Source organism: Serinus canaria, chromosome 14, assembly GCF_022539315.1.
Source record: "Serinus canaria isolate serCan28SL12 chromosome 14, serCan2020, whole genome shotgun sequence".
Taxonomy (NCBI): Eukaryota; Metazoa; Chordata; class Aves; order Passeriformes; family Fringillidae; genus Serinus; species Serinus canaria.
The window spans coordinates 67,090-89,620 of record NC_066328.1 but is presented as its reverse complement, the minus strand read 5'-3'; the positions used below and the strand labels follow the sequence as shown (position 1 = coordinate 89,620).

General features: G+C 43.4%; 1 protein-coding gene and 1 long non-coding RNA gene across 24 annotated transcripts in view; one reads left to right on the top strand and one right to left on the bottom strand.

Annotated features, from left to right (window-relative positions):
- Positions 1 to 22,531, top strand: part of MAPK8IP3 (mitogen-activated protein kinase 8 interacting protein 3) — a 73,694-nt gene that overhangs the window by 47,559 nt on the left and 3,604 nt on the right. For 6 of the 23 annotated variants that reach the window (XM_050980096.1, XM_050980095.1, XM_050980093.1 and 3 more), the window contains 21 exons: positions 2,065 to 2,122; positions 3,114 to 3,266; positions 4,638 to 4,719; positions 6,457 to 6,608; positions 7,199 to 7,255; positions 7,779 to 7,949; positions 9,390 to 9,516; positions 10,343 to 10,438; positions 11,634 to 11,795; positions 12,716 to 12,881; positions 13,337 to 13,522; positions 14,133 to 14,316; positions 15,094 to 15,213; positions 15,477 to 15,557; positions 16,239 to 16,306; positions 17,393 to 17,541; positions 18,325 to 18,496; positions 18,590 to 18,703; positions 19,913 to 19,951; positions 21,672 to 21,851; positions 22,102 to 22,245. In XM_050980096.1, coding sequence (XP_050836053.1) covers positions 2,065 to 2,122; positions 3,114 to 3,266; positions 4,638 to 4,719; positions 6,457 to 6,608; positions 7,199 to 7,255; positions 7,779 to 7,949; positions 9,390 to 9,516; positions 10,343 to 10,438; positions 11,634 to 11,795; positions 12,716 to 12,881; positions 13,337 to 13,522; positions 14,133 to 14,316; positions 15,094 to 15,213; positions 15,477 to 15,557; positions 16,239 to 16,306; positions 17,393 to 17,541; positions 18,325 to 18,496; positions 18,590 to 18,703; positions 19,913 to 19,951; positions 21,672 to 21,851; positions 22,102 to 22,245 — 2,661 coding nt within the window. Of the gene's footprint in view, positions 1 to 2,028; positions 2,184 to 3,113; positions 3,267 to 4,637; positions 4,720 to 6,456; positions 6,609 to 7,198; positions 7,256 to 7,778; positions 7,950 to 9,389; positions 9,517 to 10,342; positions 10,439 to 11,633; positions 11,796 to 12,715; positions 12,882 to 13,336; positions 13,523 to 14,132; positions 14,317 to 15,093; positions 15,214 to 15,476; positions 15,558 to 16,238; positions 16,307 to 17,392; positions 17,542 to 18,324; positions 18,497 to 18,589; positions 18,704 to 18,836; positions 20,035 to 20,933; positions 21,852 to 22,101; positions 22,246 to 22,531 lie in introns of those variants that run through there. The other 17 variants (XM_050980110.1, XM_050980109.1, XM_050980102.1 and 14 more) reach the window with 16 other exon arrangements.
- Positions 19,450 to 20,940, bottom strand: LOC127060159 (uncharacterized). Its single transcript, XR_007778842.1, has 2 exons — positions 20,239 to 20,940; positions 19,450 to 20,062 (listed from the first exon to the last, which is right to left on the bottom strand). It is a non-coding gene; the product is annotated as an uncharacterized LOC127060159 (long non-coding RNA).

Here is a 22,531-nt window from a genome sequence, read left to right as displayed (position 1 = left end):
TGATTATCCACTTTGATGCTTCACACTTTTCCTGGCTGTGAGAGGAATATGGTGTAGGTGCTCTGCTGGACAGAGCTTTGCCCAGACCTCACCTCCCTTTGCTCCACATCCCAAAGGGTTGAAAACTGAAGGTTTTCTCCCCATGAGCAGAGCTGTACCATTACAGCCTGTGCAAGATGATCTTGTGGTGCCATTCCATGGCTCTGGGAGGCTTCTTCTTGTTCTTTATTGCCAGAGGAGCCCTTCTGACCTCTAGATGATTAAGGCATTGGGCTGTCACTGCATCACACGCAAGTAGAAGCTGTGGTGAAGGATACTGATGGAATGCTGTGTGGCCTTTAGTTCTGGCATGATAGCTCATCCTCTTCCCCAGAATTTTTCTCTCCCAAAAACAACTGCAGAGAGGGATGATTCAATAATATGAAGGAAAAAGATTTAATCCAAAAAAGACGGGGATGAGCTCTTCCCTTGATATTCTTCAGCTCCTTTAATGTTCTTGTGCCAATGTAATGCCTTACAGGCTAAATAGTTAATTCATTATTTGTAGAATCACTAAAAATAAACAAGAAAAAAATTTCAATAAACAGAAGACTTCTGAGTCTTCTGAATGAAATACGGCATGTCACAAAAAAAAAAAAAAAAGGGCTATAGATCCTTCACCTTACCAACTCAAAATACGCTGTAGTTTGCATTGATATTAGTGTTTCCCACTTTTGTGCTGTTGGAATATTCTCTGACACACATTGGCCTGAAACATCAAAGTGATTAATTGTCTGCCACTGATTTTTCAGAAGTTTTTTGAAAATGCTGCTTCTTACTCATTTTTGCTGGGAGTTTGCTTTTGTCATCATAAATTCATCCCATTTAACTGTGGGAAGAGGATCTGTGTGTTGGAGTGTTTTGGTGTGTTTTCACTTCTCATGCGCTGCCATGTTCCTCTAACTTCCATTTAATTCAAGTTTGTGTTGTTTTTATTTTCTGCAAATGCTAATTAATCAGCAAATGATGTATTATGAAGACTGTTGATGTCTTTGCTATGAAAGAAGAGAGAGTTCAGAGGGCAGGACAAATACTGATTGTGGGGAGACTTCTTCATGCTCTGTGACCTGTGGTGAGATATGAGCTGCACTCCTTAGCACTGTCCTCCAACAGGGAGAGGCCTCTCTGCCTTCAGCTCTCAGGTGGTCTCTGTTCCTCACTATAAGATAGAGACCTTGGGACTCAGCAAATCCCTGGCAGCGGGAAACAATCCAGATGTGCTTTTGGTCCCTAAATTTCATTGGTTTTATGAAATACTGAATTCAGCCTTCACTCTTAGCCCCAGATGTGTCAGTGTTCTTGTAAACCAGTCTGCAGACTGCAGCTGTACATGGATGCCCAAGTGCAAGTGCAGAGTGTCTGCTGTAATGTTAAGTATGGGTCTAAAGTGGTGGAACCGGGACTTCACATTTTAAACATCTGTGAGAAAGCTGTTAGAGCTAGATGTAGCAAGGGACAATCTGAAGTCCTATTAAAATTGCTCTAGCATAAGGTTGATAATGGGGAAGCCTTTTATGTGCATGAAACTCTTCACAACCATTATCCCAAATCATGCAAACAGAACATTAGGCTTATACTAAGAAAGGAAGAAAATCACTATTGTGCAGGACAGCAACCTGGACAGTGTTCTGCTATCCTCTATGAAAAACCCATAAACTCTACCTTCATTCTGTGTGAGGAATGATAAAAACTCTTTGCAATAGCTCATGGCTAAACGAGGAGTTACTGCCTTGACTACCCTGATTGGTATTAGTGAAGCTCTCCCCTCTGTCCCTCCCAAAGAGGTCTGTGAAGATTGGGGTGAGAAGCTAGATCTGAGTTTGGATTCTCTACAGGACACATGGGTGTCTTTGCTGGTGTTATTTGGTCATTCAGGTAGAGACACTCCACTTTATACACAGGACACAGGAATCTAGGGAAGCGTAACAAAAGTGATTTCTTTTCATCAAGCATAAGTTAGGCAGTGCCACAAAAACTGTATGTTTCTAGGAGAGCACGTGAAAACTGCCTGGCCTTTCTTTTCAGGAATGGGCAAAGAAGTGGGCAATCTGCTGTTGGAGAACTCTCAGCTGCTGGAGACCAAGTAAGGAACTCTCGCATGCTGTGACCTACCTGCCTGGTTATAAACAAGATGTCACCTTGGAGTAGGTGTTGGCCAAAACTCCTGCCTCACTTGTTTATCTAACTGGTTGTCCTGAATACTTGTTCCTTCACTTGTAGAAGAATAATTGCTCTCCTAAGCTGTTTTCTTTCTGCAGACACTTGGATAAAGCCTCTAGGCATGTGCTGGTAGGGCCTGATGCCATCTGAGATAAGTTGCAAGCTTTAAATTCAGTGGGAATCCATGTGTTGGTCTGAGCCTCTCTGAGGCTGATTTAAGGGTAATTGCTGATAATAAGGTTTTATTTTTTGCAAGGTTTGTTATTAGGAAAAAAAGAATTGTCATTGTTGAGTTCTTAAATATTTCGTAGTTGATGGAGGAGAAGCAGACAATGTAATGAAGTTGGTTTTTGAGAAAAGCTTGCAAACCAGCTATTAAAGTTGAGGAGCTGGGAAGAGGAAAGCCAGGTACTCCCAGGGGAGAGCTGGAGAACCTACTGTAATGGGAAGCTACTGATTTTATAAATGTAAGATGTTTTGGAGCTGATTGGAAATGCTTATTTCTATTGCCATCATCTGCAATTATCCTCAATTGCAGATGACAGCAATTCTGAAGGGTGTATTTCAGACTTTCATTCTGCCAAAAATAGATGGGTTGCTCTACACATGCTTTCTTCATCAGTGTTCTGTCATCTTCCGAAGGAGAGGTTGGTTTGTTAGTCAGGATACATTCAGGAACATTCTCTTGTTCCTGAATGGCCAAACCTTATCCTGAACAATTATGATGACTTCTCTGTTCTTCTGGAGCTCCATCTTCCCAAAGTTTAATTTCCCTTGAGTCATAGCTGGACTGAATTGTTAAACACACTTGTTTCAGTGCTCCTAATAGCATCTGCGGCTTTAGTTAAGATCTCTTTTATGGACAACTGCTAGTTTTGGGCATTTTTGCTTATTGTCCCTTTCACACCTTTAAGAAATGCTTTGAACGTTGTGAAGAATGATTTGATTGCCAAGGTGGACCAGCTGTCTGGTGAGCAGGAGGTGCTGAAGGGAGAACTGGAAGCAACAAAGCAGGCCAAAGCCAAAATAGAAACCAGAGTCAAGGAGCTGGAGGAGGAGCTAAAGAGGTGAGTGATTACCCCCTTGCCCCAAGGAACTGTGAGTGAAGAGTGGTAAACCCACCTCCTCTGTTTTATGCTGTTTCACTAGTGGGATTAGCATTGGCATTCAAAGGTACTTTAGAGAGCACAAGAAGGCAGGATTAGGATTCTGAAGGAACAACTCCAAACCCAGGCTCCCTAGAGTGGAGCATTTAGGATATAAATTTGCAATTATAAGCCAACCAACCAACAACAACCAAAACCACTCAAAGAAGGGGAGTTTCAAGACCAATAGTTTTGAAGGAAACTGCCAAGAACTCGATCCTCCTAGCAACCAGGATGTGCAAACTCCTAGCAACCTCCTAGCAACCTAACTGTGAGAGAAGTGAATGCCCATTCATTTACTGAAAGAGCTCATACAGAGTTGCACAAGAAATATTTAAATGCCTATATCAGTAATTGTTTCATTGCTCATGTTAAGAGTGAGAAGAGACAGAAGAGTTTCTAAAGTCTGATACAGGAAAATGCTACTTTTAATCTTCCTTTCAAACTAGAGAAACTAAAGTCCACCTCCCCGGCAAAGCCTGGGATGGTTTCACATCCATACACACAAAGCTGCCTCCTGGAGCTCAGAGCAGAACAGTTCCATTGTGGCTGGCTGTGCATGACTGCAGGTTCTCAGGGCAGACGACAGCATTTGTTCTCCAGCTGGACTCTAGAAGGTTCTGTAGTCTGAGCTCAGAATCGCCAAGAATAACACAGACTAGTCTCTTTATTGTTCAGAACGTCTGAAATTAAAGTAGTCATGCAAGCAGGGAGATTTTTTAAAATGCCTTTTGTAATGCCTCATAAGGTAGGAGTTCAAAGAAACTGAAAGCACTTGCTTAAATACTTTCAGTATTTTTTATCAGGGTTTGGTGTTCTTCCCCATTTTGGCAAACTGTTCTTCACATTAGGGGCTTTTTTCATTGTATTGAATCACAAAGAATCAGAGAATCTACTGAAACTAGAAGCAGTCCAGCAGAAACATTTAAGCCAGAATTTTCCCTAGTGAAAATGGCTCAGTTCTCATCAAATATTAGAATGCAGATGCTGGTTCAGAAGCAGAAACTGAATTCTGAAGCTGAATTCTTCCAGTGGTCAGTATTTTGGTGCTGACAACAAACGTTTGAAAAAAAAGGGGTGAGGTCAGTGAAGCTGTTTGGAGTAATGTGCTGGAAGAGGGAGGGAAAATGCCAGAGAAGCATCTCAGAATTTGTACACTTGGGGATTAGGTGATGTACACTTGGTGATGTTGACATGGTGATGGATGAAGCCAGACTTCCCATAGCTAGTTCTCTTCCCAAAGCCAGCCATGGTGTCACTCGCTATTTTGATCCCTTTCTTCCTGTTTCCTAGAGTGAAATCTGAAGCAATTGTTGCCCGACGAGAGCCCAAAGAGGAGGTGGAGGATGTAAGCAGCTATCTCTGTACAGAATTGGTATATGACATTATTAAAATGCCTGCGGGGAGAGGGGGTTGATTTACTTACCTATATTGCTTCATGTATATGAATCCTGAGATGCAGATTGATGTATCTTTGTTAGCAATGAGGGCAAGGGTGGTGAATGGGTTGTGGCTGATGAGCCGGAAATCCCTTCATACAACTTTCAAACAGGAATCTGGTGCAGAGGAGCAGCCAACCCAGTGGCAGTATGACTGTGCAGGATGTAGTTTCTGTGGCTGGGTGCTAGAGAACTGCCCTGCTCAATACCATCCTAATTTAGAATCAAAGTCTAGTGTGCAGTGTGAATTCTCTCAGGATGTTATGACTGTCAGTCTTCTCCAGAAGAGCCTGTCCCCATGTAGGCAATGAAGATGTAGCTGTGAGGACATCATGCAATGAAATCCAGCTTACACAGTCAGCTTTGCAAGAGAGACTACCACCCAGTCTTAGTGCTGCACTTTACTTGTTAATTCTTTTCCATAAGCCAGTATTGCCTGTTACCGTGTACAGGCAGAGAAGGTTCGTGGGCTGTTCTTTTAGGACAGCTCTTGAAACTGTTTTGACTGGGATAGAGGCTATTCAACAAAGACCAACTGAAGCTGGAAAAAAAAAGGCAAATCAAGGAGTAACAAGATTTCCTTGTAAATGTCCCTGCTAGGACAGGGAATTCAATACCTTTACTTAGGTCATGTTACTGTTTTCTTTCTTACACAAGGTATCAGAGCAGGTTCAGTTTTAGCCTAGATCTCTTAACTTAATTGGAGTGAACTTGGTCTGTTGAGAATTTAAGTAGATGGGAACATTTTCAAGATGTGCTCATGAACTGCTGAAAAGAGTTGAGTTTGTTTTCAGTTGAACGGACAGGAGGTCTGGTTCTTTTAAAAATTTAAAAAAATAATTGATAAATTCCTTGTTTATACAGTTCTTGTTTTGACTAGTCATACAGATTTGATTCAAAGTCCAGGGAGGCTAGAGAGGGATTTGGTTAATTCGTGCTGTTCTCAGCAGCACTTAACAGCCAGGCTGAGCTTGAGAATTGCCACAGTTTAGCACAGCCATGTGCCACCTCCTAGAAATGAGTTCCCAAAACCCTTGCAGTCTTTATTTTGGGCAGATATTTTTTTAGTCATGTTGTTCTCATTTTCCACTTTTCTAAAGAGACAAAACAGACTTTTACTCATTTTGTTTCCAACCCAAAGCTGCCTCTGCCCTCATTGGAAGGTCAATTCGTGTCACCAAAGAGAAAAAGGTGTTTCCTTAGTTTCCTGTATCCTATCTTTATCCATCTGTACTAACAGAATACCTCCTTGCACTCCTCCTGAGAGGGCAGGTGGCATTATGTGGTGCTCCCTGCTGCTTGTGACTGGCTTTGCTACTGAATTGAATCTTTGGTTTCCAAATTTCTGGACCAACAGACCACTGTAAATTCTTACCATTCCTTGCAGATTGTCAAAGCACCTTGCTGGCAATAGTCCCACACTGGGGTGTGTGTATGTGAGGGCTATGTGTTCAAGTTGGTGGTGATTCTCATTCTAGTTTCCATGGATTTGTTGAACCCACAGAGGTCCATGGCCACAGTTTGGAGCTCACTGTCTGAATTAGCTCCTCATAGGGGGTAAAATCAAACAGGGGTGAAATCAAACAGGGCAGGAGAAGAACTAACAAATATGTGTCTATCCCTGACATGCCCGGTACTAACCTCAATCCCATTCCATCTTTTGTTGGCTGAAGCAGTGCTCCTCCCCTCTGCAGGACAACATTCCCATTGCCCAGCGCCGGCGCTTTACCCGTGTGGAGATGGCCCGGGTCCTTATGGAGCGCAACCAGTACAAGGAGAGGCTGATGGAGCTCCAGGAGGCTGTCAGGTGGACAGAAATGATCAGGTGAGGCTGGGTGTTGGGTACCATTCCTGTTTAGGACAGAACCTGTTCATGTTTTACCTTGTGGTCAATGCATCCCCTACCAACACAGGGTTGAGAAGTACTGGAAGTTTTCCAGACTGTAGATGCTTTTCTCCTAATACCAATTCTTTCTCTCTTGTTCCTGAACCTGGGCTGCAAATTTCATGTTGCTGCCGTTATTTGGAGACACTGGACAGTTGTTTCTCTTGCTTGTTTCTTGTGTGCTTATTAATCTGGGAGAAGCTCTAGGGAGGAGTATTGCTTCTGATTGATGAGTTCTAAAGGCTTGAAGTGACTTTAATGCTAGGTTCTGTAATTTCCACACTGTCTGTGTCAGTGTTACAGAGAGTTGATAATCATGTTAAACACTCTTACTTGCCTTTCACATCAGCCTTGATACTTAAAGTGGTTGTGTGTGCTTTCATTGAAGACCAGGGCATGTCCCATTTGCTGGTGTCTTTTGAAACATGTTAGAATGAATTCTGACTTTGAACGTGGCTTCCTTGATGGAAATGACCTGATGCTTGGCAGAGATGCAGAAATTAACTTGGTTCTGCTCTGTTTGTCCGTAGAGCTTCCCGTGAGCACCCATCCGTGCAGGAGAAGAAGAAATCCACCATTTGGCAGTTGTAAGTTCTTTGGTGGTTTGTGCAAGATTAGGAAAACGGGGAGTGTTGCCATTTCTACTTTAGACAACAACTTGATGGACTCTGACATTAATGTCAGATGGAAGTTGGCTTAACCCTTTTGCCTTCAATCCCCAAAACGTTTGTTGGCTTAACCCTTTTGCCTTCAAGGGCTTCCTTTGTCCTTATTGAAGTTAAAATCAGACCAGACCATGCACATTGATTTTGTTTCACAAGCTGAAAAAGTTCATGAATATCCTGGAGTGGAAACTTTCATACTCTGTCCTGGTTTAGGAGGACACACTCACAGTCCGTTATAATAAAGGGCTGTTTTTAGAAGGTACCTATTTCTGGAAGCTAAAAACACCTTATGCCAATCAAACCAAGGATGTAGGTCTGAATTTGAAGTAGAGCAGTTTTTGTGACAGGCTTTGATCCCAACCTCTTGCTTCCCTTTTTGTGTATCTATGGTGCTTGTCTCCCCAGGCACCTTTTCTCTTACTTGTTTGCCTTTTTCTGTCACTAGTTTCAGCCGTCTGTTCAGCTCTTCCTCCAGTCCTCCCCCAGCAAAGAGGACCTACCCCTCTGTGAATATCCACTACAAGTCTCCCACCACGGCGGGGTTCAGCCAGCGGCGCAGCCACACCATGTGTCAGATTTCCTCTGGCAGCCGCACCCTCGAGTTCTTCCCTGACGAGTGAGTTACAGGGCTGTGCCAAGCCAGGCTCCCCTGCAGCTTCCCCAAAGATCAGCAGTGTTTAAAATAAGCTGTTTTCCACTTTGGAAACAGTCTGTGTGATGTTAGTATGTCTCTTTTCTCTGTGGCTTATCTCCCTGAGCTTTCACTCATCAGTTACTATGTGGATGGGTTCAGCAAACCTTGTCCTCCCAAACATACAGTGTCCATGGCTTTTCAGGCCAGGATGGATCATCTCAGCAGGGACCATGGGAGCTCTGGGTGGCCTCACTTCAGTTCTGCACTTCTATTTGCAGACCGGGATGGAATGAAAGAGGGTTTTTGTGGCGGAGTGTAATGGCAGCATCAAGACAAAGGGATGAAATGTCTGCGCAACCCTTTTGACAAAGGTTTTAAGTAAAGATAAAAGTTCTCTCCACAGCACATTCAAGTTCCAGTACTTGGTTTTAATTTAAACCATGCTATAAATGAGCCTCTGGATATCGCTATTACAGTTTACCCAAATTCTTTGTGTTGCTAAGATGAAGGGAGAAAACTCTTCAGTGCTTTACATGCCTTCACAAAGTGTTCTGCCATTACAAAGGTTGTTTGGTTTCACATGGGGTGTGTTTTTATGGAAGGACTTTGAAGAATGTGGTGGTAAAGTAGGATAACTTCTACAATAAAAATGATTTGTTGAAAAGACACTGAATCTTGTAGAAGGGTAAATTTAAACTTTTTAGGTACCCACTGCCCTTACTCCATCTTTTTCTCTGATGACATCTCACAGTCATGCTGTGGTTTCTGAGTACTTCTCAGCAGTGTTTGACATAATGGGGTTGTCCACAGGATTAAATTTTTCTGCTGATGTTGTTTGTACCTCAGAATGATACATTAAAAACCTTTTGAGAGCTGGAACTGACAAACAGCATTTGTTTATATTAAAACATGTCTAAAAGCTCACCCATCAATTTTTGGTTTAAGCTTTGCTAGTGCAAACCTGGAGTTGTTATATTTGAACCAGCAATTAGTACATGTTTTCCTTGTCAGCAGACAAAGCTTAAAAAGGGACAGAAAAATCCATAGTTGACTATAATGAGGAGGGAAAGAGTTGAAAATGCCTTCCTGATGGAGACATTAGATTAGTAAATTGTAACAGCTCAGCAAGAATTGGTGTGATCTCCTAGATAGGTTTTAGAGAAGGCTTATTCCCTATTTTTGAAGAGCTCTTGGAACATCATGAGAGGTGATGACACAATGACTTGGCTTGCCATATTGCTCAGGTGATGGGTCAGAACTGCCTGTGTCTGTCAAGTTTTTCTGTCTCTTGACTCTCTACATCTCTTTTCACAGCTGGATTTGGTTTGCTGTGTGTGCCCTCCCTGATACTGGCCACACTCCCTTCACCCTCAGCTCCTCTCTTTAACCATCAGCTGGGTGACGCTGTGCTTCTCTCCTCAGTGACTGCACGTCCTCGGCACGCCGTGAGCAGAAGCGAGAGCAGTACCGGCAAGTCCGGGAGCACGTGCGGAACGATGATGGGCGGTTGCAGGCCTGTGGCTGGAGCCTCCCAGCCAAGTACAAGCAGGTAGGGACCATGCTCTGGACAGGCTGACTGGAAGGTGACTTTAGTCATTAACTAGGGACCTTAGTCATTAACTATTTAATTTAGACATACCATGTGCATATTTTGTTTGTATGATAATTGTAGGTGCAGACCAAAATGATGTTCTGTATATCTCCACTGAAGTCAATGGAGGGACATTCCTCTGCATGAAAGTACTGAAATCAAAAAGTACCCTAAACTAAAAGTACCCTAAACCAGAATCCAGTTATTTTTAAAATAAATTTCCTTTGTTATAATTGGGCTGGAACATTACTTATTTCATTTATACTCTAAGAACTTTAACAGTCATTTAGTATGAAAAACAAATGCAGTTTATGCCCACTTCTTCCCATGAATAACACAAAATCAAGCAACATCAGCCTCATTTGTTGGCTTGTGACGCATTTAACTGGTCGGAGACCTCCTGAAAGGGAGGAACCTGGCAGCATGGCTTGGAGGTTTCAGGCCATAGAGTCATTAAGTTTGGAAAAGTCTTTTAAGATCATCAAGTCCAGCTGTCATGATGGAAGAGAATGCTAGTGTCCTGACTCTTTGCAGAGAGCATCCTTTCTCTATCAGCAGAGCAATGTGTAGCTTCTGTGGGCCATCACTGGGGCACTGATGATTGTGAGATAGTCTCTTGGGTGTGCTGCTCCTCTCCCCTTAAGGACTCTGTTTCACACAAGATGTGATAGGAAGCCTCAGCAGCAACCACCTCTGGTTGGTTTTGTCACACTGATTCCATCTCTCTTACTGTATCCCGATGTTTGCAGCTTTATACTGTCTTTTTTGTCTTCTCTCCCCCTAGCTGAGTCCCAATGGTGGTCAGGAAGACACTCGCATGAAAAATGTCCCTGTGCCTGTATATTGTCGCCCACTAGTAGAGAAGGACCCAACTATGAAGGTATGTTGTTTCTGCTTACCATGCAGTCTAGAAAGGGGACATGAAATAAGCAAAGGATTTGGGTCACTAAACCTGCCATTTTTACAACAATCTCTAGTCTTCTGACATTATATATTCCAAATTCTATCTTCCACTTCCTTTTTTTTTTGAATGGTGGTTTGTAGTGAATGTAGGAAAAAGTATTTTAGGACAAAATTCTCAGCTGGTTCTGGTTGCTAGGTTCCCTGCTACTCCCCGACATCTTTTGCTTTTTTGAGACAATTCATCAACAACAGCAACATTTTATGCTTCTAATGCTTTTACTAAGACTCCTCAGGGTGTAGTAAAAATTCATGAAAATGACCAAGTGAAAGTAAAAATACATCTCATCACTCCTTAGATTCTACTGTTGACCAGAATTTATTGGTAACAGGCCAGTGTTATCTGGATTTTTGTGAAGCCATATCTATTAATACTAGAATGTTTTGAGTAGAATTGCAGTTGGGCATAAGCGGTCATCTGTGTAGGTGGCAGACTTACCTGATGTAACTGGTTGTTTTGAAGTAGTTAGTTTGTCATTACTTCATTCAGAGATGATTTTTAGAAGTCATCCTGATGCTTAAATTTTAAGAAAATTTTTATGCTGTTGTTTCTAGAAGGCTCTAGGTGTGATCTTTAAATAATGTTCTGTGCAGCATCTTTTCTTTAAGGTTTTGGATAAATCTAGTATTTCTGTGGTCCTCTTCCAGGCATTCTCTTAAAAAGCTCCCTGGAAATAATTCATAGGAGGTTAGCTGGATTTGATTTCAGAAAACTGCTTATTTGGGAGCTAAACCAGCAGACTGTTTTTCCACATTTCCAGAGATGGGACAGCCACAGGCTTCTCTCTGGGTATGCTCACCAGCCTCACACCCTCACAGGAAAGAATCTAATACCTCATTTAACCTGTCTTCTGTCAGTTTGAACACATTAAACATCTGTCATGTCCTGGCTAGCATTGCTGTAGTGACTAAAAAGCAGTGATGTTGCTGGGTAGAGATCCTCTGCCTTACCTCTATCAGTCCGGATATCTTCTAGTAGAAATCATCAAGATCTAGTGTTTCCAGTGAAATGTTTTAGATGTTTGACATTAAACAGTTCTCCACAAAGGTGCCTAAATTCAGAGACCACAGAGTCTGCAGAATTCTTAGTTCAGATTCCTGCTTCTTTTTCTTAGCTGTGGTGTGCAGCTGGAGTAAATCTCTCAGGATGGAGACCTTTGGAACAGGAGTCTGGAAATGGGCAGAAACTAGATCCTGGGCATGATCCTCTCACCTGTGACAGGGAAGTGGAAGGCGACAACAACAAAAGTAACCATACATCTCCTGAGAAAAAAAAGGTCAGAAAATAAAGTGGATTTTTTTCCCTCTGATGTTTTGTCTCATTTCATCCCTATCATACTCCCTTTCTCAGTATCTTTGTATTATGCCATAAAATGCTCTTGTACTTGTGGGACTGTGCTGTGGTGTGCTGGCTCTTCTGTAACTTTTGGTGTGATTTGGGACAAATCATCCAGTATAAAGTTTTCCAACTTTTGCTTTTAAAACGTTTGGAATTTTGAATAAAATCCTAATAATAAGGGCAATGAAATGCTTGATTGAGGTTGCTAGGAAGATTTTATAGCCCTCATTCATTGTAAATTATTAACACACATTCAGGCGAAGCTTTGTTAAAAGGACACCGTCTGTGAGTCCATTTGGGCCTCTTGAGATTTAATCCAGTTCTGGTTTTTGGTAGCCTTAAGTGATTTTTTGGGTTTTTTTCCTGTTTAAAGAACCAAGCTGTAATTTGCAGATAATCATGCAATATTTTATGCTGTCTGGTTTGTAGGGTTTTCCTCCACACCTGTCTTATACTGCTGCCTTATACTCTCCCAAGGGCAGCTTGCTTAAGCTGATCAGTTGGCTGCATCCCAGACTCAGAGCATTCTGAATGACTGAATATTCAGTGATACATTTGACAGACATCTCAACAGAAAAATTAGTGGCCACATGGCTCTTGCCCTAAGGAGTCAGACAGGCTCTTTGGCCAGTGCTCTGGATACTAGTGCAGCAACATGAATGGAATCAAATTAATAAAAATAAAAATAAAACTGATTAGACAACAATATAAAAAAGAAAAATTTCTTCTATAGTTCTACTGTAGAATAGAATATATAATTTAAAATAAATTACACCATATGTGTTGCCAAGCACTGTTAAGCTCACGTTGATCCAAGAGAAGTGCTGATCTTGCCTGTGTGTGTCTGCTCTCCCAAAGGCAAAGGAGCTCCATGAGATGGATGCCACATCCAGCCGTGTCTGGATCCTCACGAGCACACTGTCAACCAGTAAAGTCGTGATAATTGATGCCAACCAGCCTGGCACAGTGGTGGACCAATTCACTGTCTGCAATGCTCATGTGCTCTGCATCTCCAGCATCCCCGGTGAGTGCAGCCCAGTCTGGGGTCTGCACAGGGTCCCTGCCCCACTGAGGAGTAATAGACGTCCTCACTTGGGAGCTAACCCCTGGGCTGTGTTGTGTTCTATAACTGTTCCCCAAAATCATAACCCAGATCTTGCCTTCCTGTAGGACCTTTCTGTGGAGATCCCTCCCTGTTCAGTGTTCAGTAAGTCTTTCCTTTGGTACACAATGGGTGTTTTTTGGAAGCAGGAGTGAGCCTTGTCAGGCATGGCATGGAAGGGCTCTGTACCTGCGTTGGATACTGATACTAGGGATGAGGGATCTGCTGTGGATCAGGCTGCTGATGGATGGTGTGGTGCTTCCCCAGGGTGGTGAACCCTGAAGGATCAGAATCTCCCATCATTATGGTGACCTCAGGAGTACATTAAATTAGCAGTGATTGCTTGATTTACATAAGAACTTGTTCTTTGCCTTCAGCGGCCAGTAAGAGTGACTATCCCCCAGGCGAGATCTTCCTGGAGGGGGATGTGAATCCCGAAGAGTCAGCTGGAGCCGATGGTGTCTTGGCAGGGATCACGCTAGTGGGCTGTGCAACCCGCTGCAATGTGCCACGAAGCAACTGTTCCTCGCGTGGGGACACACCTGTTCTGGACAAAGGACAGAGTAAGTTTTGGGATGTAAAACTTAGTGACGTATCAATTACAGCTAATCCTGTCCGAGCTCATGGTGTTACAGCCACATCTTCTTGTCCCCAAGTTAAGCACTTCAGGGGCCTCCAGAATTTTGTTACTACAATACAGGACTGCCAAAGGCCCTTTTGGTACATTTCTTCTTAGAGCCCTCCTTTCTTCTTTGATTCACATGCTACAGCCTGGTTGCAGGAGTCATACAGCAGAATATTTTGGGCATGTGAGATGTTTGCCCTGCTACAGGTGCTGCTGTTCTGATTGCTTTGTTCCCTGAGTGTTGGGAAGCCAGTTAAGCTCACATGCAAATCATACTGCTTCCCTTGCTGACTCCATACTGCAGTGACAGCTTGGAGCCCTTCCAGTGCTGTGCTGTGCTACTTACAGATTATGCTTCACTTTAAAATAGTGTCTGTTTCCCATCCAGGCAGAAGATACCTGATGAGCTGCTGTGTCTGTGGTACAGGCTCAGGGCTTGATTGAGTTTAGCAAGGAAAGATAAATTAAAGAATTGACAGCCTGATATCTATATAGCTAACTCACCAACTGATTCTTCAGCATGTTTCACATTGTTCATTGTCCTCCAGGTGAGGTGGCTCCTGTCTGCAATGGGAAGATCAACCAGTCTCAATCTACTGAGGAGGCAACAGAGGCTACAGAGGTACCGGAAAGCAGTGCCAGTGAGGCAGAGCTGACACAGGCCCGGCCTGGGCCCCTCACCGAGCATGTGTTCACAGACCCTATCCCAGCCCAGGCACCCAGGCAGAATGGGTAGGTGAGCTGGGGTCAGAGTAATGGTTCTGTTCTATTACTGATCTGTTTTCATAAGCTTTGTGATAAGAGAAGCAGCCTGATCTTCTGATAAAGTCAGACTTCTCTCAGTTTTGTGCCCAAGCAATTTTATAGATGGGATAACAGGGAAGGAAAAAAATGTAATGGAAACAGACATGGCTCAGCCTGCAACTGACTGAGTCAGCTGTTAAAATGCAAATATTTGAGCTCTCACTATGAACTTAGACCTGTGGTTAAGACAGATCTCCCAAAGTACATGTACACTTCATGTTCTTACTGAAGGAGCTTACTGATATGTGTGTAGAAATGATGATTGATTTATTCTAGCAGTACCTCTGATGTGCTGTAAAAGTAACTGAGAAAGTGTATTCACCACTCAAAAAGTTCTTAAGATAAACAAAGCTGATGTGATGGCCTGAAGAATAGGATGGAAGTCTTGGATGCAGATTGTTCCTGAATGCCAATGTTGTTCTAAGATGCTTCTGTTGAAGCTGCAAATGAACAGAGGAAATATTGTTTGTGTAATAGTCTTGCTAAACTCAGAGTCTGTAGATTTGAAGTACTTGTTGTTTGTAAGGGGAGGAGAAAGGAAATACTGTAAATTGCAGATTTGCAGTTGAAAATTACCAAAGAGAAGGAAGCGATTTGTGTCTTCAAGGGCCCATACCTTTCTGTGAGTGCCAGGCTGTGGGCCTAGGTGGGCATTCTGTGCTCTGCTGCTGCTAAATCTCTAACACTGTTCTTTTGCCTCTTCAGGGAGAACGGGCAGCTGAAGATAGAGCCCAGCACAACACTGCCAGATCAGGAGTCAACCAGGGATGCTGGGACCTGCACCAGTGCTGCCCCCACCATGTGGCTGGGAGCTCAGAATGGCTGGTGTGTTCCCCTTGGGCTGGCAGATCTCTGTGTCACCTCCCTGCTCTGGGCTCTATTTTCCAAGTCCACACACCTTTTGTTCACTGCTTGTTTCTGGAGAAGGTTTTCATTCCTCATTTCATTGCTCACCATAGCCTCAGGGATTTAACATCACTTTCTTACCTCACCTCCACCTTTCCTACCAGAAGGGAAGACTCAAAGCTGGGCAGGCTGAAGGTGTGGGGCTCTGCTGCTAACCCTCCCCAATTTGTCCTCTCTCACAGGCTTTACGTGCACTCGGCTGTGTCCAACTGGAAGAAGTGTCTGCACTCAATAAAGCTGAAGGACTCTGTGCTGAGCCTGGTGTAAGTGTGTGTTCCAAGGGACCTGAAGGAGAAGGTCTAGGGCCTGAGCGATGCTTTAGAGCTCTTGGTTGTAGACTTAGAGAATCAGAGAATGGTTTGGGTTGGAACAGGCCTTTAAGATCCTCTTGTTTCAACTCCCTGCCATGAGCAAGGATACCTTCCACTAGACCAGGTTGCTGCAAGCCCTATCCACATTCCCAGCCTCGAACACTTCTAAGGGATGTGGCAGCTCCAACTTTTTCTTTGCTTTCCTAAGTGTCTTGCTTTGTGAGAGAAGTTTCCCAAGGTTTTTCTAATGGGAAAGCCTCATACCAACCCATTTTTCTGCTCAGTTGTGGTCCTGACTGATTCATTGAATACATGTCTAGCAATATCAAGAGGAAGTAAGTGGGGAGGAGAAAGGCAAAATTTCACTGAGGGGTAAATTAGGGGGAATTTGTTGAAGTTGATGGTGTTTGTATTGTGAAGGAGAAGAATTCCGTCAACAGAAAACTCACAGATGTGATGATCTTACTGCAGTGAAGGTCAGAGGTGTGACCTCTTGCAGGATGTTCCTGCAATGCTAAACTGCCTGGTAATTCTGGAGACTGTGTAAAGATGGTGTGTATGGATGGCAGGAAGAGTTTTTGAGTCCCTCATTTCTACTGCATTTTTTATGTGTTTCTTATTCTGTTATTTCAGGCATGTGAAAGGGAGGGTCCTGGTTGCTCTGGCAGATGGAACATTAGCCATATTCCATCGGGGAGAAGGTAAGAATCAATGTAATAAAGAAAACAAATTTGGCAGTGGATCAAATGCTCTTCCAAGGTGAGAAAGTTGCTGGCTGCTGGGGTAGAAACACTGAATTAAAACACATGGCTATTATAGACATCATCACTATCCTAAACCATCTCAGCTGTACTCTAACACCACTTCTTAAGCTTTTCTGAACAAAAATGTATATATGTACTGTGTAGTACATGTGGAGTAAATGTGACACTTTTAAGAATACATATGCTGTGCAGTTGTTTGAGGTAGACTTAGTAAATTCAGTTTCTGGTCCTCTTCACTACTGTGGGTTTTGTTTCCCTATGACTTGAAGAGTCTTAGCTATGTTCACATTTGACAGCACATGGGGATTTGCTAACTATGACTAAAGAACTTAGTTTTTCATTGAGTAGCAGTTCATTCAGCAAGCAGAAATATAGAGACTTCTGGGCTTGTGCAATTCAAATTTTGATTCAGCCTTTGTCATGAGCTCAAGCCTGACCATTGACACATCACAATTGTTCCCATCAGAAAAAAGATAAAGCTTCATGACATAGAGACTTCCTGTCTGTGAAGGACACAATATATGCCTGGTTACTGAGAGTGAGAGAAGGGAGGATTCCATTAAATTCCTAGTTAAATCCTGGATTTCCTGGATTTAACACTTTGGGGGAATTATGTTGTAGGTCTGTGATGTGAGGAAGCCTCACTACAAGGACTGTATGGCCCATTTCCTTTTAAGTTTCCACATAATCTCGTTCAGCTGTATTCCTTCTTCTCTCACGGATTTTGTTGTAGTTGTTAGAGAAGCCTGTTCACTTCATTGCAATAAAGGATGTTTAAATTGGTCTGATTTGAGAGCTGTCAGGCATCAAACTAAACTTTATTGTTACATATCATAAGTGTATAAGTGTGAGGCTGTGCCCAAAGCAGGAGTCATAGGAAGGTCACAGACATAAGCAAACTGAGCATTTGAGTATCAGCTAAGCCTGTATGTCAAGACATATATATAGAAAGGTAGAGGATTCTGTTGTATGCTCACATGTCATGGAGGAGATGCATCTTTCCACACTTGTTTTTTAACTCAGATGGTCAATGGGATCTCAGTAATTACCACCTGATGGATCTTGGCCACACTCACCACTCCATCCGTTGCATGGCTGTGGTCTATGATAGAGTCTGGTGTGGCTACAAGAACAAAATCCATGTTATCCAGCCGAAGACAATGCAGATTGAGGTAAGAGAGCACATACGTGGCTATGCATGCACACACTTGTGTGGTATTTATTCTTAACAGCTCTTGACCAAGATTGTCAGTCTGGGTCATATTATGATCAAATCTGCCAGGGGTTATTTGTTCCTTCCTCCCTTTGCAGAGCATAATTCTATCAGTAAGTCTAAACTGACAATTTTCTTTGCCTTTACTAGGGAATGTGCGGGGCCATGTACTGTCCAAACATAGGTGTTTGTTTTAGAGTGACTCTTCACATATAGTCTGAGGCTTCTCCATCTTTAGGCATTATGGCACAAAGGAACAGTACAGTTAGCAAGCCCCTGGGATCCCATTAAGAGAAAACAATGTTTAGAGCCTTTTGGGTGAAAATCAGTACAGTGGTATTGGTACAAATCTGAGAGTGCTTGAAATAATTCTGATTGAGGAGAGAAGAAGTGCTCGATCTGAAGTTCACATTAGTGAGCCAAAGCAGTTTGATCTTTGGAATTTATCCTGGAGTTGTGTGTTTTCCTTTTCTATCATGTACATTGAAAGCTCTTGGTGTCTAAATGTTACTGCTCCTGAAGTGGTCTGAAAAGACCATCAACTCTGCAAACCTGCCAGACAGCTGCTCAAGCAAAGGATTTTTTGTGTACAGTAATGAACTGCTGGGATCAGCTGGCATTAACACAGCTTCTCCCAAGATATTTGGAACCCAAACAAGTAATCTCAGTTGAAAACTGAGTATGTGTGTATGTGGAGTATAGATAATGGCAAAACTTCTGTGAACTCACATTGGTATTTTAGAAATCCTTTGATGCCCATCCTCGTCGGGAGAGCCAGGTGCGACAGCTGGCATGGATTGGAGATGGCGTGTGGGTTTCCATCCGCCTGGACTCCACGCTGAGGCTCTACCATGCCCACAGCCATCAGCATCTGCAGGATGTCGACATTGAGCCTTACGTCAGCAAGATGCTAGGTGAGGGTCTGTTGCTTACTGAGCTCAAGGCAGAATTTGCCCAAAGCAGACCTTGCCCAAAGTCATCACTGACTGCCCAACTCTCATTCATAGGCACTGGAAAGCTGGGCTTCTCCTTTGTCCGGATCACAGCCTTACTCATTGCTGGCAACCGCCTTTGGGTGGGCACTGGGAATGGTGTTGTCATCTCCATTCCCCTGACTGAGAGTAAGTGACATTTATTCAATGTATTCCTGCATCTTTCAAAAAAAAAAGAAGCTTTTAGGTGTTATTTGTGCAGCATGGCAGGTGGTTCAGGCAGGCTGATGCTTTCCTGACATTTGACACCCTTTAATCATAGCCATTTCAGGGAGAAGAGCCCAGAGTATCAGCAGCCCTGGACCTTGACAGAGCAGAGTGATGTGAACTGATTCTGTAGCTACTGTGAAACAGGAGAAACAAAGCTGTGGGAATTGTAGTAAGTCACCAAAAGGAGGTCATGGGATGAGAAGTCACCAGGAAGATCTCCTTGGAAATTCCACTTTGGCCTAGTCATCTAAATGTCTCCACAGCAGAAAAGCTCCATTTACTCAGATTAGGGCTCAGCTTTATCAATCAAGTAGAAATAGGTATCTTACACCAAATTCAGCCTGGTGAGGGGACCCAGCAGTAAGAGTAAATAGGTGAATCTCTGGAGCTGGAAGTTTAATCAAAGGTCTTACTAGTCCTGTTCTGAACCTGCCTGTCAGCATCTTATTTTGAACGTCTTATCCAGATCACCATGGGGAAGTAGAATTTGAGACTGATTGCAGTTGCTTTCAACAGAGAGCAGCCAAATACGTGTTTTCTCATCAATGCTCACAGGAAAGCTGAGAAACAAATACCTCTTGTGTAAAAAGAGCAAACCTCTTGTCATCCTCCTGGAAGTCAGACTTGGGATGGTCTCCTCTGAGGGCAGTGAGGCTGGATGTGTCTGGGGTTACCACCAGGAGAGCAGTACACAGTCTTATTCATGCATTTTGGTCATTGCAATTTTGGTCGTGTTTCTGAGTTCCTTTTGAAGCCCATTCTGTCTTAAGGCTTCTGTCCTTGTTCTGAGTTAAACTTTTTCCCTGCTGTAAACCAATTTCTTTATCTTCGTGTGTTCCTGTAAAAAATGTGGTAAGCAAGAAAATCTGACTAAAAATGTAGCAGTGGATCCTTGTGACACGGCCCCTCTCCCACCTCAGATACCACATCTGTCCCTGTATGGTAAGAGCAAAGTGAGCAAGAACAGAGTTAGTATCAACTAACAGGAGCTTCTGTAGTGGTTTCTCTGGGCTTTATAATATTTTTGTTGCCCTCAAATTATCTCCCAGTAATCCCCTTTTTTTTCTCTCCCATCCTTCCTGTCACTTCCCATGCCTCTCTGTGTTCCTACTCCCTGCCTGTGCCTAGCTGTAGTCCTCCACCGTGGCCAACTCCTTGGGCTCCGGGGTAAGTCCATTGCCTTCCCTCCACAGCTGTCATTCCTTTTGCACCCATCCCCCTATGTAGTCATTCTCCCACCTTCCATTCTGCCATTCAACTTCTCTCCATCCATTTTTCCTCATCACTCTTTTGTTTTAATTGCATTAGAGAAAAGCAACATTGTTTATAGCTGTGTTTATAGCTAATTAAGTTGCATTAGAGAAAAGCTATAAACATTGTTTATAGCTGTGGGAAATGAGGTGTACTGCCTCATGACAGGCTGTAAAACCAGCCTCAGTCATGAGGCAGTACACCTCATTTCCCACAGCTATAAACAATGTTTTCCATCTCATTGTTGATCCTTCTGGTTTTTGTGTTAAGGATAATTATTCTTCAACAGTGGTTCCCTACTGTGGTAGACCAGTTTGAGATGGGGACAGAAAAGGTTCATTCAGTCAGAAGCAGGAACCAGGAGTAGAGTGTTCTTCCAAGGTCTCCCTTGGTCATCCTTTGTTTTCCAGTGATGCTTCTTTCATCAGTTTCAGGCCAATGGCAAGGTGGTGCTGTGTTACCTGTCAGCTGTAAGTTATTAAACAAGAGATCAAACCCAAGGGGACTTTATAAGCATGAATAATTGATTAGGTTTGTGCCAGTTAAGGCAGATTCTCAGTTCAAATTCATGCCTTTCCAGGGTCAGAAATTAAAGGGTTTTTTTTCTCATTCAAAGACATTCATGTGGCTGTCCAGATGCATTATCAACAGGTGTCTCCTCCTTTTAAAGCATCTGATATTAGTTGCAGAAAAAAGCCAGATACTGTACACACTTTGAGTTTCATTCCTCCATCAAAGTATTTGTACTTGTCCCACTGTCCTGGCTTGAGCCTGATAGGGAAAAGTCTCTTTTGTCCAAGTCACGTAACTGAAATTCACCCAAAGTTAAAACACAGAACTACAGATAATTAATGAATTCACAGAACTACAGATAATGAATGAATTCACTTTTTTACAGAAAAGTGAAAGCTGCCTAGTTTCGTATTATTCCTGTTGTACTTATGTGGATGTATGCAGAAGGAAAGCATCTCCCATCCTGAGCTGAAAGCACTGGTCTCTGTTGCTTGGTTAGTGGAAACTGTCACATTCTTGGAGCCTGGTCATGAAGGATGCAGGGCCCTGAGCCCTCTTTGGAAGCTGTGGATGGTGAGCATCTGAAAGATGTTCATTGCTGGAGTAGCTGACAATCTGGTGTCGTGGTTAAATCAAGAAATGAGGAAGGACATTCACTTCTGTGATGCCTCTGAATGGGCTGAGAGGCTTCAACAGACCCAAAGACTGCTTTCAGCAGCATGTGTGCTCTTCACAGGGTATTAGCAAAGGACTTAACTTGGAATTTGAGCAATGCCACTAATCCAGAGCAGCAATTCTCCTCCAGCTGCCTTCTGGGGACAGTGGACACTTTGGGTACCCTGCCAGCTACAAAAGACCAAGATTGATCCTAGGACAGTGGGTTATTTCTGGAGGCTGGACAGGATCACTGCTGGTGACACCAGGCTAGCTTGCCCCAGGCTAAAAAAGAGGGACTGTATAATCTGCCGTGGTCTCCTCCATCATATCATTCATAAAAGACCTTTAAAGAGACCTGCACCTTTAAAGGTTTTTCTTCACAGCTCATGAGTTCTCTCTCTGACTGAGTCCATTTTGTAAAGGGGATTCATAGCTATCACTGGTGGTGTTCTTGCCCTGTCTCCAGCCAACAAGACTTCACCAACCTCTGGAGAGGGCAGTCGCTCTGGTGGGGTCATCCATGTGTATGGTGATGACAACAGTGACAAATCTGCCAGCAGCTTCATTCCCTACTGCTCAATGGCTCAGGCACAGCTCTGCTTCCATGGCCACCGGGATGCTGTCAAATTCTTTGTCTCTGTGCCAGGTAAGCACATCTCTCCCTCAGCAGGCACTTGTCCCTCCATCCCTTTTGTAGCAGGGGCTGGAGCTAGTTTGCAGCAGATTAGGGTCCAGGCCATGGCTGACACTTCCTGTGGTTCACACATCTGTATTTATACTGGAGTGACTGCCAGATTTGACTAGCAGAAAGAATTGGTCTGCACAATGTGTTTGTGTGCATGTGAACTGTGTGGGAGCTGAGCAGAGGCATGGACAGCACTTCTGTCCTCTCCTAGGCAATGTCCTTGCGACCCTTAACGGGAGTGTGTTGGACAGCCCTTCGGAGAACCCCAGCACAGCAGCCACTGAGACAGAGGGTCAGAAGCTGAAGAACGTCCTGGTGCTGAGTGGAGGAGAAGGGTATATCGACTTCCGGATTGGTAAGTCCCCTTGGTGGGAGGCATCTGGAAAGGTAGTGGGTGCCTAGCTCTGGTTATGGAGTGAGGCATCACTGTTGAGGAGAACCGAAGCAGAAAAGCCCCACACTGCATCTACTGCATCTGGCTGTGAGGGCAAATAAGGATGTTCCTTGCACAGCACAAGGATGTCAACCTGTGCCCCGTGGCTGCAGTGCCACACAGCTGTAGTGATGCCTACAAAATAGAGAACAAAACAACAGTTTTGAGATTGTGTTAATATAGGAAGTAGTATAAAAGCCTCTTTAAC